Genomic DNA, 12,970 nt, shown 5'->3' with positions numbered 1-12,970 from the left:
ACAGGATTTGGTGAAAGAGGTACAGAAAGTATTCCCAGCTACCTTTCACGGGCAGAAGAGGACCCACAAAATTTTTGGGAAGCCAGCAGTAAAGGGAAAATGCACAGTGAGTCTGCAGAGAATTTTTTTTTTCTTTACAGTTAATTTTCAGTCAGCTCAACCAGATGCTCAATAGAGAGGTTTTTTCACATGGGAGAAAAAAGAAGTATAGCACAAGGGAAGGAAATATATGCACAACCATATTTTTTGGCAGTAATCCTTAGTCAGAACCATTTAATTGGGAAAATCAGTTTCTATTTAGACAATTATACTTGCGAATATAAGAGATAGTAAAACTCAATTTTTTTGCTTCCAAAAACAATGAAAAATTTATATTTTCCAGCAGCTTGTCAAGTCACACATTTCCCCCAAGGCCCTTGATTCTGTTGGCCAGCAGATTTTCTAGATAAGCTATTTTCTTCATTTTTAGCCTATTTCCAAAGAGCTGTGTATGTGCTGCTTTTTTTCTTTTTTCAATTCAAGCACAGCTATCTTCGTTTAATTCCTTTGTTATTACTGTGACCATATAGAATCAGCAAACCTCTGTGAACTGCCACCTCCAGATACTCACTTTCACAACCACAAAATACTAACCCTTCCTATTGTTCTACAGTTTAAAAGCAAAATTATTTCTCTGTGATTTTCAATTTATATGACATGTTTACCTAACCTTCATTTATGTGGGCTGCAGACTTATTTTTAATCCCTTCAGAACCGTGGCAGGAAGAGAAGACACCAACAAAACATGTACAGTGACAATATCCTGTTGTGGCTTTTTTCCTCCTTCCTTATTTCTGTTCAGAATTTGCAGCATACTTGCTTCATGATCATTTGTTTTGGATCATGAGCCATTCAAAGAGACAAGAACATAACCCCAGCTGTTTAGTTATGCCTGTTATAAGCACCTTACATCTCCAGCAAATATTTCTGAAAGCTGAACTTTGGAGCATGTCTAATTTTAGGCACTCAGCTTCAGACACTATTGAAAACAAGTAACTTGGAGATGACAAGTGCTCAGGACTTGGCACAAGTCAAACATCTCAACCACCATTTAACTAACATATTTGGAAATCATCAGTACCTTTCAAAAAAGTCATGCTCTGAAGGAATTTGAGGGGTTGCCCCAACAAATTAAACAAACAAATAACAAAAACCAAAAAAGACCACATTTCCTAGTTTTCAAACTTAGCAACCAAATCAAAACAAAAACTAACAGGAAAACACACAGCATGAACAAACGACAGTTGGTGAATAAAGACATGCAAACAAAAAAACCAAAAAACCCCAAGAGATCTGGCTTTTGCTATAAATTAATTTTACTTGCACAATACAAATTTTAATAATAATTCATAATTCATAATTCATAATTTCTTTGCCTCATTAAAGCCTTCTTTACATATCCCCCCACTGGAGCATCTATTTGCACTCAGTACAGCAAAACTTTGGTTTATAACACTGATATTTTCCAAAGATAACTGTGATATGAGGAAGAAAAAACTCACTCACGTTTGCTTAATCATGGTATTTTTGTATTCTTGCCATGTTTATGAGTCAGCAATAGCTGAAACCTAACTTGCTTTTCTTGGGGAACAGGAATAAGTCTCACTTTTTCCTGTTTAACAGTTAGGGGAAAAAGAGAAGAATGTTCTTACATTTTAACAATATTACAGTGATGCTCCTACTGTGCAGTTTCAGGCAACTTATTATCCAAGAAACAAAGTGCAACAACAAAATTCCAAAAACTCCAAGTCAACTCTTCTCAAAATACCCTAAGAATCTGAACATAGCCAGAGAAAAGAAACTCAACAATCTTTTAAGTTGCATAAACAATTATAATTTCCCTTTCAAGCAAGTGCTTTACACATAAAGCCTAAAAAAACATGCTTTAAAAGAACTAGGGCATTTCTGGATCTGCCCAGCTGGCTTACAAAATGTATTTCCAACTCTCTATCGCAAGGTTTTATACCACTAACATCTGGATACCTCAGAGGCACTTTGAGAAAGCACTTCAGGTTTGATTTCTAGCAAACTTTGCTATCTCAAAACGCACATGGTGTTTTTCCCACTGTTACTGCAGCACTGAGGTACAGATTCAAGTTTGGGGAGCTTTTCAGTTTCTCTGATGCTGGGACACACCCAGCAATGAGCGGCACAGAGTTTATATGGAACAAGCGAGAGGAGACTCCGGAGCTGGAGGTGACCACAGACCTGGGTCCCCAGAGACCACCTAAAGCTTTTCCAGGGCACAAGCCACCAGTTCCAGCAGATAAATGAAGCCACCGTCTTGTAGACAGAATTCTCCAAGCCATTGCACAAACATGATCCTAGACACAGCAAACAGGCACATGTGGCATTTAGGGTCTTCTAAAACTGGACAGGTACATCATCCTTGTTAGTGACTACACTTCAAAACTGGAGAGTCACAGGAAAAGGAAAGAGAGAAGGCAGATACAGAATCTGTTTTCTCCTGATAATCATTTAAACCTTAGCTCAACTATATCTAGGCAAAATAAAAAATCCCAGTAAGCCTGGGACACCTAGGCAACCGAGGTAATGGTGCACATAAAAATGTATGACTGATAAACAGACAGATAAGAGACTACAGATCAGGATGTCAGAACCCTATCCGAGGATGAAGGCAGACTTCACCAGACACCTGCTGACATAGCCAATTCAAAGAATATATGCAGATCACAGAACTATCAAAAGCAGCATTAAAGATAAGCATCATGAACTGAACAGAGGGGAAGTGCTCAGACCATGGACAAAAAATCTCCCAGCAGTTAAAAATCAGAACAGAAAAGTAAGAGGATAACCCAACAGGGGAATACATTGCAAACCATAAAAGGAGCCAGTTACTTTTTATATAAACTAATAAACAGAAGGACAGCTGCAGCTGGGGCTGCCTGAAAGTGGGATGTCAGAGAAATGACCTCTCCTGGGCGTTGGCTAATCTTCCCTGCAGAGATCTGGTGCTTCCTGCTATATTATCGCCATGTCAGAAACTCAAGTAATAAATCCAGCATGGAGTCCAGATCTGGGAGGGGATGATGACTCTAGCAGAGCCACTCACCCATAATGGAAGTAGCCATGCTTTGGACTTTGGGATCCTAAAGGCATCAGCAACACCAGAGGCAGGGCTGACAGAAGCCAGTGCCTGCAGAGGGAACAAGCCCTGAAAGGAGCCAGAAAAAGAACAGGTACTTCCAAAAGCTTTCTCTTTAAAGCTACACTTATCCTAGAATCTCATATAAACATTCAAGTCTACTCTGGCTCTGGCCAAGTTCAGCCTCTTGTTGAAAGGGTTTAGCAGCCAGGTCTGGACTACATGAAAAACACCTTAATTTTAATCACTGTTGAATCTGCAGCCTATCACATGTTTCTCTGGGAGACAGAAGGGAACAAGTTCCTTCTTTGCTTGACCAGAAAGGTTGTGAACTCCCCATCCCTGGAGGCTTTCCAGGCCAGTGGGGCTTTGAGTAACATGGCCTAGTGGAAGGCTCCCTGGCATAAAGGTTGAAGATAAATCATCTTTCAACACACCCTATCACTCTAAGGACTAGAAGGATTTCTTTCATGCTGCTCACACACACTTTCACTGTGATCCCTCTTAAAAGTCACATTTCTAAAGCAAACCTCTCAGTCCCTTCACGTGGTTTTAGCAGGTTTAAGAAAATAAGTTTACCCTGTATTTTTTTCTCTTTTATCTAGTTCAAATTTTCATTCTGGTTTGTGGCAAAGAACATCTACAGTCATCTTCTCATTGACAAAACCAACCACAATGGAACAGAAATATAGTTACGTCACTCTGTCCTGGCCATTCTTTGTTCTAATCCTCATTTAATTTACTGATTAGCATCAGCAGAACACCTCTGAAACTTTCTTTTTCCAAACTGCTGAGACCATTTTCCTCTCTGCAATGTTAGGTTTACAAATTGGGAAATTACACCCTATCAGAGAAGTGGTAATAAAGGTAACACAAAATTAAAATTATATTCTCTGAACAAAACACAAACAAGTGTTTTCTCTCTCATGAATTTATCATATTTCCCAGTGTCTCACAGCAATATGCCTACACTTTCAAAACACTTGTACAAAGTAGGGAAAACCCACCCATACTCTGAGTGCAGTGTTATAGTTGCTGTGGCAACTACACACCACAATTGTTTGCCTCCAGAGAATTAGCATGAACACAAACATACACAGCAAGGCACGGACAGCTGTGGGTCCTAACAGTGCCTACAACTACAACTGGATGCCTAATGCTGCCATCAAAAACTGAATTTTATTTTTAAAAAATGAACTTTAACTTCTCAGTCGCTGTCTCCATTTGTCTGTGCTGTTTTCACATTCAATACACCATAGCTGGCAAAACGTCCTGCGAAACCTTGACCCATAAGAAGTGTAAATGTCAGACTTCTTAAACTCCACTTGTGAGTGAACAGAGTAATTATAAAACTCTCTCTAAAACAGATAAGTTATTGATCTATCAGCTGGATTTTGCTGATATAAATACTTAATACAAACCATAGGAGCCAGGGATTTGAACATGCCCTTTGTGTGCGCACATGAGGTAAACAATCAATACTGTACTCTCTTTAACACTACCTCACACCTCTAACAGGAAAAAACGACTTTCACCAGTTTATAATGTCATTTAAGCCAGATGTAAGAGTTAAAATTCAATTTTTTTCTACTCAGTGGTCATTTAAAAAGTTTTACTTGAAACCATGGGCATGGAAACAAGTACAGGAGTTATTCAAGAAATGTTGAAAGCAAGGAGACCTCAACTGTTTTAGGTATTGCCTTGTCATTTTGTCTTCCCCATTCCTGCCCTATCTGCATACCAGGACCAAATTGCACTTGAACAAGAAACCACAAGTGAAGAAATTGTTCTAGTCCAATTAGAGCTTTGTCACAAGACCAGGGTCTATGGAAGCAGCAAACACTCACCCAGTTCAGGACAGTCAGCATTTGAAGTCTGTTTCTTGGTCTGAAATTGTAATTTAGTTTTTTTAGTACTCTGCATGTACTATTTAAAATTATTTTAATTATTTTAATTATTTAAAAGAGGATTTTCTTGCCTCCCTTTTCCATCCCAGATGTCCCCAGCCTGACACACTCACTGAACTTGAAGACCACAGAATATAATCTCTCACTGATCAAAAGGTTTAAACCTGCTATCCCATAGGGTTGCCAGATACACACACTCAGGTCTATTTGCTTTTTGCTTAAGTCATCTAGGTAAGCAGCTGACATGCTTTGAGACAGCTTCCCACCCCCTACACTGCAGGGTGTGACATGAGGGCACAGGCAAAACTCCCATTATCCAGCCAGTCTGTCACCAGGTGAACACCAGGTAAGTGTTGAGAGTGCTCAAAACTCACAAGGACAAAGCAAGCAGAAAGAGGGAAGTGAAGAATTGTTCTCATATTTAGTATTCGGTTTGCCTCAGACCAGATAGCACAGCAACACTCATGCTACAGACTGATTGATTACCTTTCTTAAAAATTTTCAGAACATTGAGTACCGTTTCCTGTTGAAGAAAAAAATAATTTAAAAAAAAAATCCTGTCTGGAAAAGCTATCTAGTTAACACTTTGGATTTTGGTTTTAAAAATTGCCTTCTATTTGGGAATTTTACTAACACTTAGAGGAATGACAGAACAAATTCTTTGGAAATGCGTGAATATGTTTCAACATATTTTATTCAAAAATGTGTTTACAAAGGTTTTTTTTCTCACATCATTAAGATGTTTGGGATTTTTTTAAGCCTGGAATTTTCTTATCATGATGGAAGCCCAAGACACAAGAGAAAAAATAGTTCCACTTGACTCCATTAAGCATGCAACATACTGTAAGTAGACTCCATCCAAAAAAAACCCAAAAAAAAAAAAAAAAAAAAAACACCAGAAAAAACATTTATGTCAGAATGTGTGCTTTTGTTTTTGTGTCTGTGCTTACCTGTGATTTTGCAAAAGCTGTTTAAAATGCTTTAAGCCAGGAAAAAAAAGGACTGGTGAAAAGAAACATTCCCAATCAAGGTCATAAGAAGGGAGACTGGTGCAATCTTGCTCTGGGACAGGACCACCCAAAGGGTTTCCCTTGGCTGTTTTTCTCCATGGGCTGTTCTCCCTGTTGGCAGAGGCAGCCCTGGCTGACCTGGCTGAGCACTGTGCACAATGGGCTGGATTCCACCTATTCAGCAGTGACCCAACAAGCCTCACCAGCACTGCACTCTGAAGAAGCCACCAGATGAAGGTCAGAGAATTCCACTATGTCCATCTTAGCAAGTGCTGAGATGGAGCAAAAATGTGTCTGAAGAGCAAAGCAGCTGAGGGCGAGGTGCTCTTTCCTGTGACTCATTGTCTGGAGGGTCTCAGTTCAGAGGAGTTGAACTCCAGTGCTGTGTGCCCCTCAACAGCTGGAGCACTGCAGGGCCCTGGGGACCATCCCTTGGCTTCACATTCTCAGAAAGGAACCGTGGATTGATGGTCCAGGGCCACTTGGTGTCCAGAGTGTGCCAAATGGGGCCAGTCAAGCGATTCCTTCCCAAAGCACACAAACTACATGTTAACATAAACACTCTCACCACGATTAGTAAACTAACTGTAGAAATTTTTGCATCTGGTTGTGCTCTCATGAGCAGGTCTGAGTTTCTAGAAGATGTCCTTAACAACCCTCACTAGACTATCCAAGCATCCAGGAGATGAGCTTTGGTACCCTCAAGGTTAACTGTAACTAAGTCACATAGAGAGGAATTTTTTTTTACTCCAAAGTAAAACGTGTCCCATTGACATGTTATAAAAATCATATTACTTGATTTTAGCCAAGCACAAAAGGCTGGGTTCCTGCAGTGATGCTGATCCCAGTGCTGCAGCCTCCCCTGCCCAGGGACTAGCAGCACCACTTTGCAGTCTGGCAAGCCTGCCTCCAGTGCTGTCCATCCTTGTGAACTGTAACGGGAGCCAAGGAGCAGCCAGAGAATTAAACACTGTGCCAGGCTGACAAACGCACAGCAAATCCCTAAGCACCAGGGGCTCCCCCCAAAACACAGAGCCAGCTCTGAGCTCAGTGCCTATACCCCCAGGCTGGAGCCCAAGAGTCTTCATCACTAGTTCAGATTTTCCCAAAATAGCTGCAGAGCACCACAAAATCAGTGCTGGCATGATTAATGTGCAGAGAAGGTTTCAGGGAACTTTATGCAGCCCTTCAGCATTTATTTTTCCAGATCTTGTTTAACACAGATGAGAAGAAAAGTGCTTAAAAGGGGGGAAATTGTAAGCAGCTGATCCAGTTGCACTTTTGTCCCTTGCCAAATAAAAAACTTAATAGGACAGGCTTTGTTTTCAAGGCATGAGGGGTGTGGAAATATTTACACTCATAGTATCAAGACATCAGCCATAAGGTTCAAGAATACAGTGCCAAACACAGTGAGAACATGTTGGGAAAGGCAGCACATGTTTCCAAAGCAGAGGAGAACATGCATTTATTGCAACTGTTATTGATAGCTGACCTGAACAGAAAAAAAAATGCTTTGGAGACAGCCTTAATCTTTGGAGGAAAGTACCATACCTCTGTCCCAGCACTGTCCCAGGAGGATACAGAATCCCAGACCTTGCACAAGTGGCTGAAACAAGTTAGAGACTGGATTTACCGTAAATTTACAAGTAAATGTTCACATTTGCTGCCTTACTCAAAAGCACCTGTTTAACTGGGGACCCAAAAGATGGTCAGCAAGATTCTTCCTCTGTTCTTTACATCATGCCTTGTCCTTCATGGCATTATAATAAAAATTTAATGGTTTCTTTTAAGAAAAACAGTTTGACAAAATCTAGGTACTCAAAAGTCAGAAAATATCAAAATTAAAGTTGGTTTTGGCAATGTAAGTAATATTTCTCTATAAATGTGCTGAATTCAAATTTCATTTTTTCTTATTGCTCCTTAAATAATTAAAATTTATATGGTTTTACTTTTTTGCAGTTGAGTGTGTTTGGATTTAATGTAACAAATACTGCTGCAATTCAAAATGGAAATGTAGAATTTTCAATTGTAAAATGACAGCATTAGGAAATTGAAATGTAGCATAGTTCATACCAGCCATGATGGTTGTTGCCAGCGCTTCAGAGCAGCTTTTTTCAGTTAAAAACCTGATACTAACCCCACTAAATCTTTAATGAACTTCTATCTTCAGTATCTCGCTTTGGTCTGTGACAAATTACCCTTCTTTCCTCAGCATTGTATTTTCTAATGTCTCTATTGACAACCATTAAAGGATCCTCAGAGTTCACCCACTAAAGTCTGTTAAGTTCCTAGAAAGCTAGTCTTTTATTTGACTTTACACTGCCCAAAAAGTGGATCAGAATCTGTGCAGAATACATGCTGATTTTCGTAAAAGTTAAAAAAAATTCATATACTTTATTCTCTCTCCTTTTTAAACACTAGCATGCTTTGTGCAGAGAGTTATTCAAACATAAGGAATGGTGGAAAGATATCTTTAATACTCCAACTATCCCAAGATTCAGAGGCATGTCCCAGAATCCCTCCACAGTTAGTCTTTTATTTAAACTGCTGCCAAAATACAAATATGTGTGATGACCTACAATGAAAGAATTAAAATGAAAAGTTTTTCATTCCCACCAGCAGACAAAGCCAAAATTAAGTTCAAGTCAAGTTTTTTTTTCCCTCTTTGGGAAAACATGGTTGGCCTCACCAATGAAAACACTGAAATTAAAAGCCCTCTGATATTAACATAAGAAGATGCTTATACAGTTTTTTGAGGGAATTCCCTCCAAACTTCTTTCCCTCGAAGTTCACAACCTTGGTACTGTCTGACAATAGGTCAGGGTAATAAGGCCTGTTAAAATGTAAGAGTTTTCATTTGCACTAGGGTTGTTACTTCTAAAACAAAAGGTAACCTGGCATATCAGGGGTACTACAAAATAACCTTGAGAAGTGAAACTTTTTAATCATGCGTCTTAAGCCTCAGAGCCTGAATTACTTCTAGAGATGCCTAGAGCTTAGGAAGGCATGGTAAAACTGCATATGAATAAACAATGCCATTAAATTTACTTTTAATATAGCTTGAAATAGTATATTTATTTCTTCACAGTGTTTTTACATGCACATGCTTTGTTTACATAACTTACACTATTAAAAGCTTAATGTTTAACTTCCCAAATCTCACTGATTTATGGCAGAGGACTATATCCCGAAACTGCTTTGGACATACATAACAAAAAAAGTATAATTTGCCAAAAGTCACTGTATAAGTAAAGGGATGACATTCCAGCAACAATGATTTGGGGAATGCATGATATGGAAATAAAAAAACACCCCAAAATTCTTCTGCAAATGCTGCTGAAGATATATCATTGACCTAGACAGGTATTTTTAGAATACAAGTCAGCTAAACTTCAAAGTCTGCTTTCCTGAGATATGAGAATTAATCTAACACAGAGAGTCTTTTCATCCTCTTTCAAGATCATTAATCTTGTTACCATATATAGCACTTCTTAAAAAATAATATTTCAATGCTAAATTCAAAGATCAATCATCCATTGAAGAGACATGCAAATACATGCTGACACATCTGGATTGTTTCAGCATCTAAAGCAGAAAACACTGCTATGTCCTCATGCAGTGCACTGTTTCCTAAACAAAAAGTGAGCAGTCTGCCAGGTACACAGTACAGATAGGAACTCCATCCTCTGTAATTCTGGGCTGCTTTTAAACCCAAGCCGTAATTTTTTACTTTAGAAAACCCCCAATGTGAAAAACGACATTTTCACAGTCATCCGTGCTTCCCGCAGTGAGTGATACAACAGCTGCTTCTGAGATGACAAAACATTTTCCAAGTACCATTACCCACAGCTTTTCTGCCCCAGCGATGAAAGGGTAATGATTGCAACCTTCATTTCTCAGACCTTCAGCTCAACTTTTTTTCTGGTCTTTTACATAGACTGAGATCTGTCTCATAGCACAGTTCTCATGGAAAACCATCTCTATAAAATACGGGATAAGTTCTCTGTTCACTTAACACAGACACGTATGGCTTTCACATACCACAGTGACCCAGAGGGTCTAAACTCCACCTTTGCCTCTTGCTCTCCAGGCACTTCCTGGCATTTTTGAAGGTTCAGGGCTAGCCACTGGGAACTGCCAGCTGCATGGACCAGAGAGAGACTGGGGCTGTCACCATCCAACGGGCTGAGCACAGTGATGCGGACACAGATGCCCCGGCTGCAGCCTGGCCACTGAGCAGAAGGCACAGAGAGCCTGTCAGCATTGCAGTAAGGGGCTCATGTAAAACCAGTCCTGCTCCACATGGGATTCAGATCTGGCAAAGTTGTCTTTCATACACAGAGCTCCATACCGTGCACAGAAGCAAGGGACTGAACTACCCCCCGCTTCAGCAAAACATTCTCATTTTTACGAGGAAGGTAAGCAATCCACCTGACAGAAGAGTTGTAATGAAAAAGTTTTTACTTTGTTTTTGGGGGCCTTAGCACTGCAGGTCAGAGTTGAGACTTGTGATTTGAGGGAACAGTGGCGGCACATTGCTTCCACACAATCTGGGTACATCCTATTTCAGCACAGCAGAAATCCCTGATGCTTGGCATGGTGCAGCACACTGCAGTGGAGGAAATTTTTAAAAAGTATTGATGACATAATCTCACAGGGACAATTTAAAAGGTGGATTTTCAGGTGAGGAAAGCTCTATTTCATTGCAGCTATGCTGCAGTTCTGTGATGAACCCCGGCAAGGGGGGTTCCTCCTGGGCCATCACTGCCCTGTGCCACTGGAGCCAGCAGGTCTTGGACAGGGACAGCACCTACACCTGCACACACACTTGCACAGCCCAGCCACACTGCTGACCGCAGTGCACATGGTCCCTGCTTACTGCTCTGGGCTTGAGACACAAATCACCAAACACAGAAGTGCCCACCACCAGCACCCATGAGACCAGAGCCCAGGGACAAACACAGCACGTAACCAGATGCAGTGAAGCATCCTCAGGCCCAGAAGAGCACGAGAAGAATCTTCTCCACAGACAACACCATCTTTGTATCACCTCAGCTGAATGGAAGGGCAAGATTTTGAAAGCTTAGAAAGATAAACTGCAATCTGGGAACTGAGTCAGCCTAACGCTGTGGCACCACAAACAAGCTGGAACAGTAAATGTTTGCTACTCCTGGTTTCTTTGGTGTTCCTGTACTCATCAGTCATGACATAGAATACCTCGAAAAAGAAGTTATCACTATTCACATGCCTTCTCCTAAACTAATAGCTCACAGATAATTATAGGCCTTAATTGTTTGAATGTTTTAGTGTTGAGCAACAGATCTCTCTTCTTGCATCAAAACCTGTTTTCTGTCAAAAAAAGGGAAAACTGGCATAGTTAGAAGAAGAAGTTTAATCTACAAAATTACATATTCCTTACTCAGTTTTAAAAACAAACAGTAGTAAAAAATGACACATAGCACCACTCACTCTGCAAACAGAAGAAAGCAAATAAATCTCAATGTTCTGTTGGTATTATACCAAGCACACCTCTGCTGCCCTGGTTTCTTAGAGCACAGCTCAACTTCCCAGTAGCTTGGTAGAGTCTTTTTCTGATAGGCACAAACTTCCAGACTTAACTTCCTTGTCGCTGAAGGAATGCAGGAAGGCAGCAGGTGCATGCAGGCTTGAGAGACAATAAAAGGTGGGGGGTGGGGGAGAGCAACGCTTTTCTGCCTGTTAGGGATAAAGTTAACTAGGAGACTACAAACAATTAGAAAACACCACCGCAGCCAAAAATTTACGATATTCTTAAGGATTCAATCAAAGCTCGCCCTCCCAGAAGACCGCTTGTGTGCGCATCTGTGTGTTCTGCCTATCTCCATATATGCACTTCGCAATTCCACTTGGACTAGGCTGGAAGTGACTTCTGACCTTCCCTTCTACAGTCCAGTAACCACGAAAGCAGCGCCTGAACGTAAGGATCCCCTACAGGGCACCCCAGAGGTGGACCCGCGCCCGAGCTCCCGAAGCATTCCAAACTCTGCCGCAGTCAGCCCAGCACCGTGCCTGACAGCATCCAGCAGCATCCAGCAGCGACTTCTTGCGAGAGCAGGGAAAGCGCCAGGCATTGCCGGGAAAAACGAAACGCTTTCCCGGTGACAGCAGACCGACCCCCGCCCAAACGCGCTCCTTCCGCGGGCTCTCCGCGCCGCTCCCGAGACCTTGGGCGGGCACGGCGTGCCCTGCCGGCCCGGGACCGGAGCCGGGGATGCCGCCCGGGCCCGGCGCTGCCGGCGCGGCTCGCAGCCTCACCTGGTCCAGCGGGATGCCCAGCAGCGCGCTCAGCGGGTGCAGCAGCGTGGAGCCGGTGGTGCGGTGCGGAGCTCCGGGCGGCTCGGCCATGCCGCATCCCCCCTCCCGCCGCCGCACGGCCCCGCCGCCACCTGCGCGCACCTCCCGCTCCCGCCGCCGCGCCCGCTCCGCGCCGCGCCCGCCCCGGGCCCTCCGCGGGGCGGGGCCGCCGCCGGCCGGGGCGGGGCGGGACGGGCTCCGGGGGCGGGAGCGGAGAGCCCTCGCCATCCCCGGGGCCGCAGCTGCCGCCGCCCGCCGCCCGTGGGCGCGGTGCCCTGGCGCGGTGGCTCCGCGGCTCGGCTCGGCCCGGCCCGGCCCGGCCCGGCCCGCGGTCCCTGCCGAAAGCACGCATTTGTCCAGCACCCGCAGAGCTAAGGTTCCCGCTCTCAGCTGCCCCAAGCAGGGCAGAGCTGGGGTGTCGCGCCCAAAACAGTCCCAGGAAGAAGCATTTATTTACTTTTATATTTACTTATTTCTACAGAGAGCCTTCACGGGGGGGAAAAGTGGAAAAATGAGTAGTAAGCCTTAAGGGATATGTTTATCATGCCAGTGAAATACGGCCATTAAAAAGGTAC

At 42.6% G+C, this 12,970-nt stretch overlaps 1 protein-coding gene across 3 annotated transcripts in view; it reads right to left on the bottom strand.

Moving 5' to 3' along the window:
• The window catches only part of MBOAT1 (membrane bound O-acyltransferase domain containing 1), a 56,623-nt gene extending 44,149 nt beyond the window's left edge, over positions 1-12,474 (bottom strand). For all 3 annotated transcript variants that reach the window (XM_033061774.1, XM_033061793.1, XM_033061782.1), the window contains exon 1: positions 12,357-12,474. In XM_033061774.1, the coding sequence (XP_032917665.1) occupies positions 12,357-12,446 (90 nt within the window). In that variant the 5' untranslated portion in view covers positions 12,447-12,474. The remainder of the gene's footprint in view (positions 1-12,356) is intronic.
• Positions 12,475-12,970: the final 496 nt, after the last annotated feature.

This window comes from Catharus ustulatus, chromosome 1 (assembly GCF_009819885.2).
Source record: "Catharus ustulatus isolate bCatUst1 chromosome 1, bCatUst1.pri.v2, whole genome shotgun sequence".
In the NCBI taxonomy this organism is placed as follows: domain Eukaryota; kingdom Metazoa; phylum Chordata; class Aves; order Passeriformes; family Turdidae; genus Catharus; species Catharus ustulatus.
The sequence above is the reverse complement of the archived record's forward strand: the minus strand, read 5'-3'. Positions and strand labels throughout refer to the sequence as shown.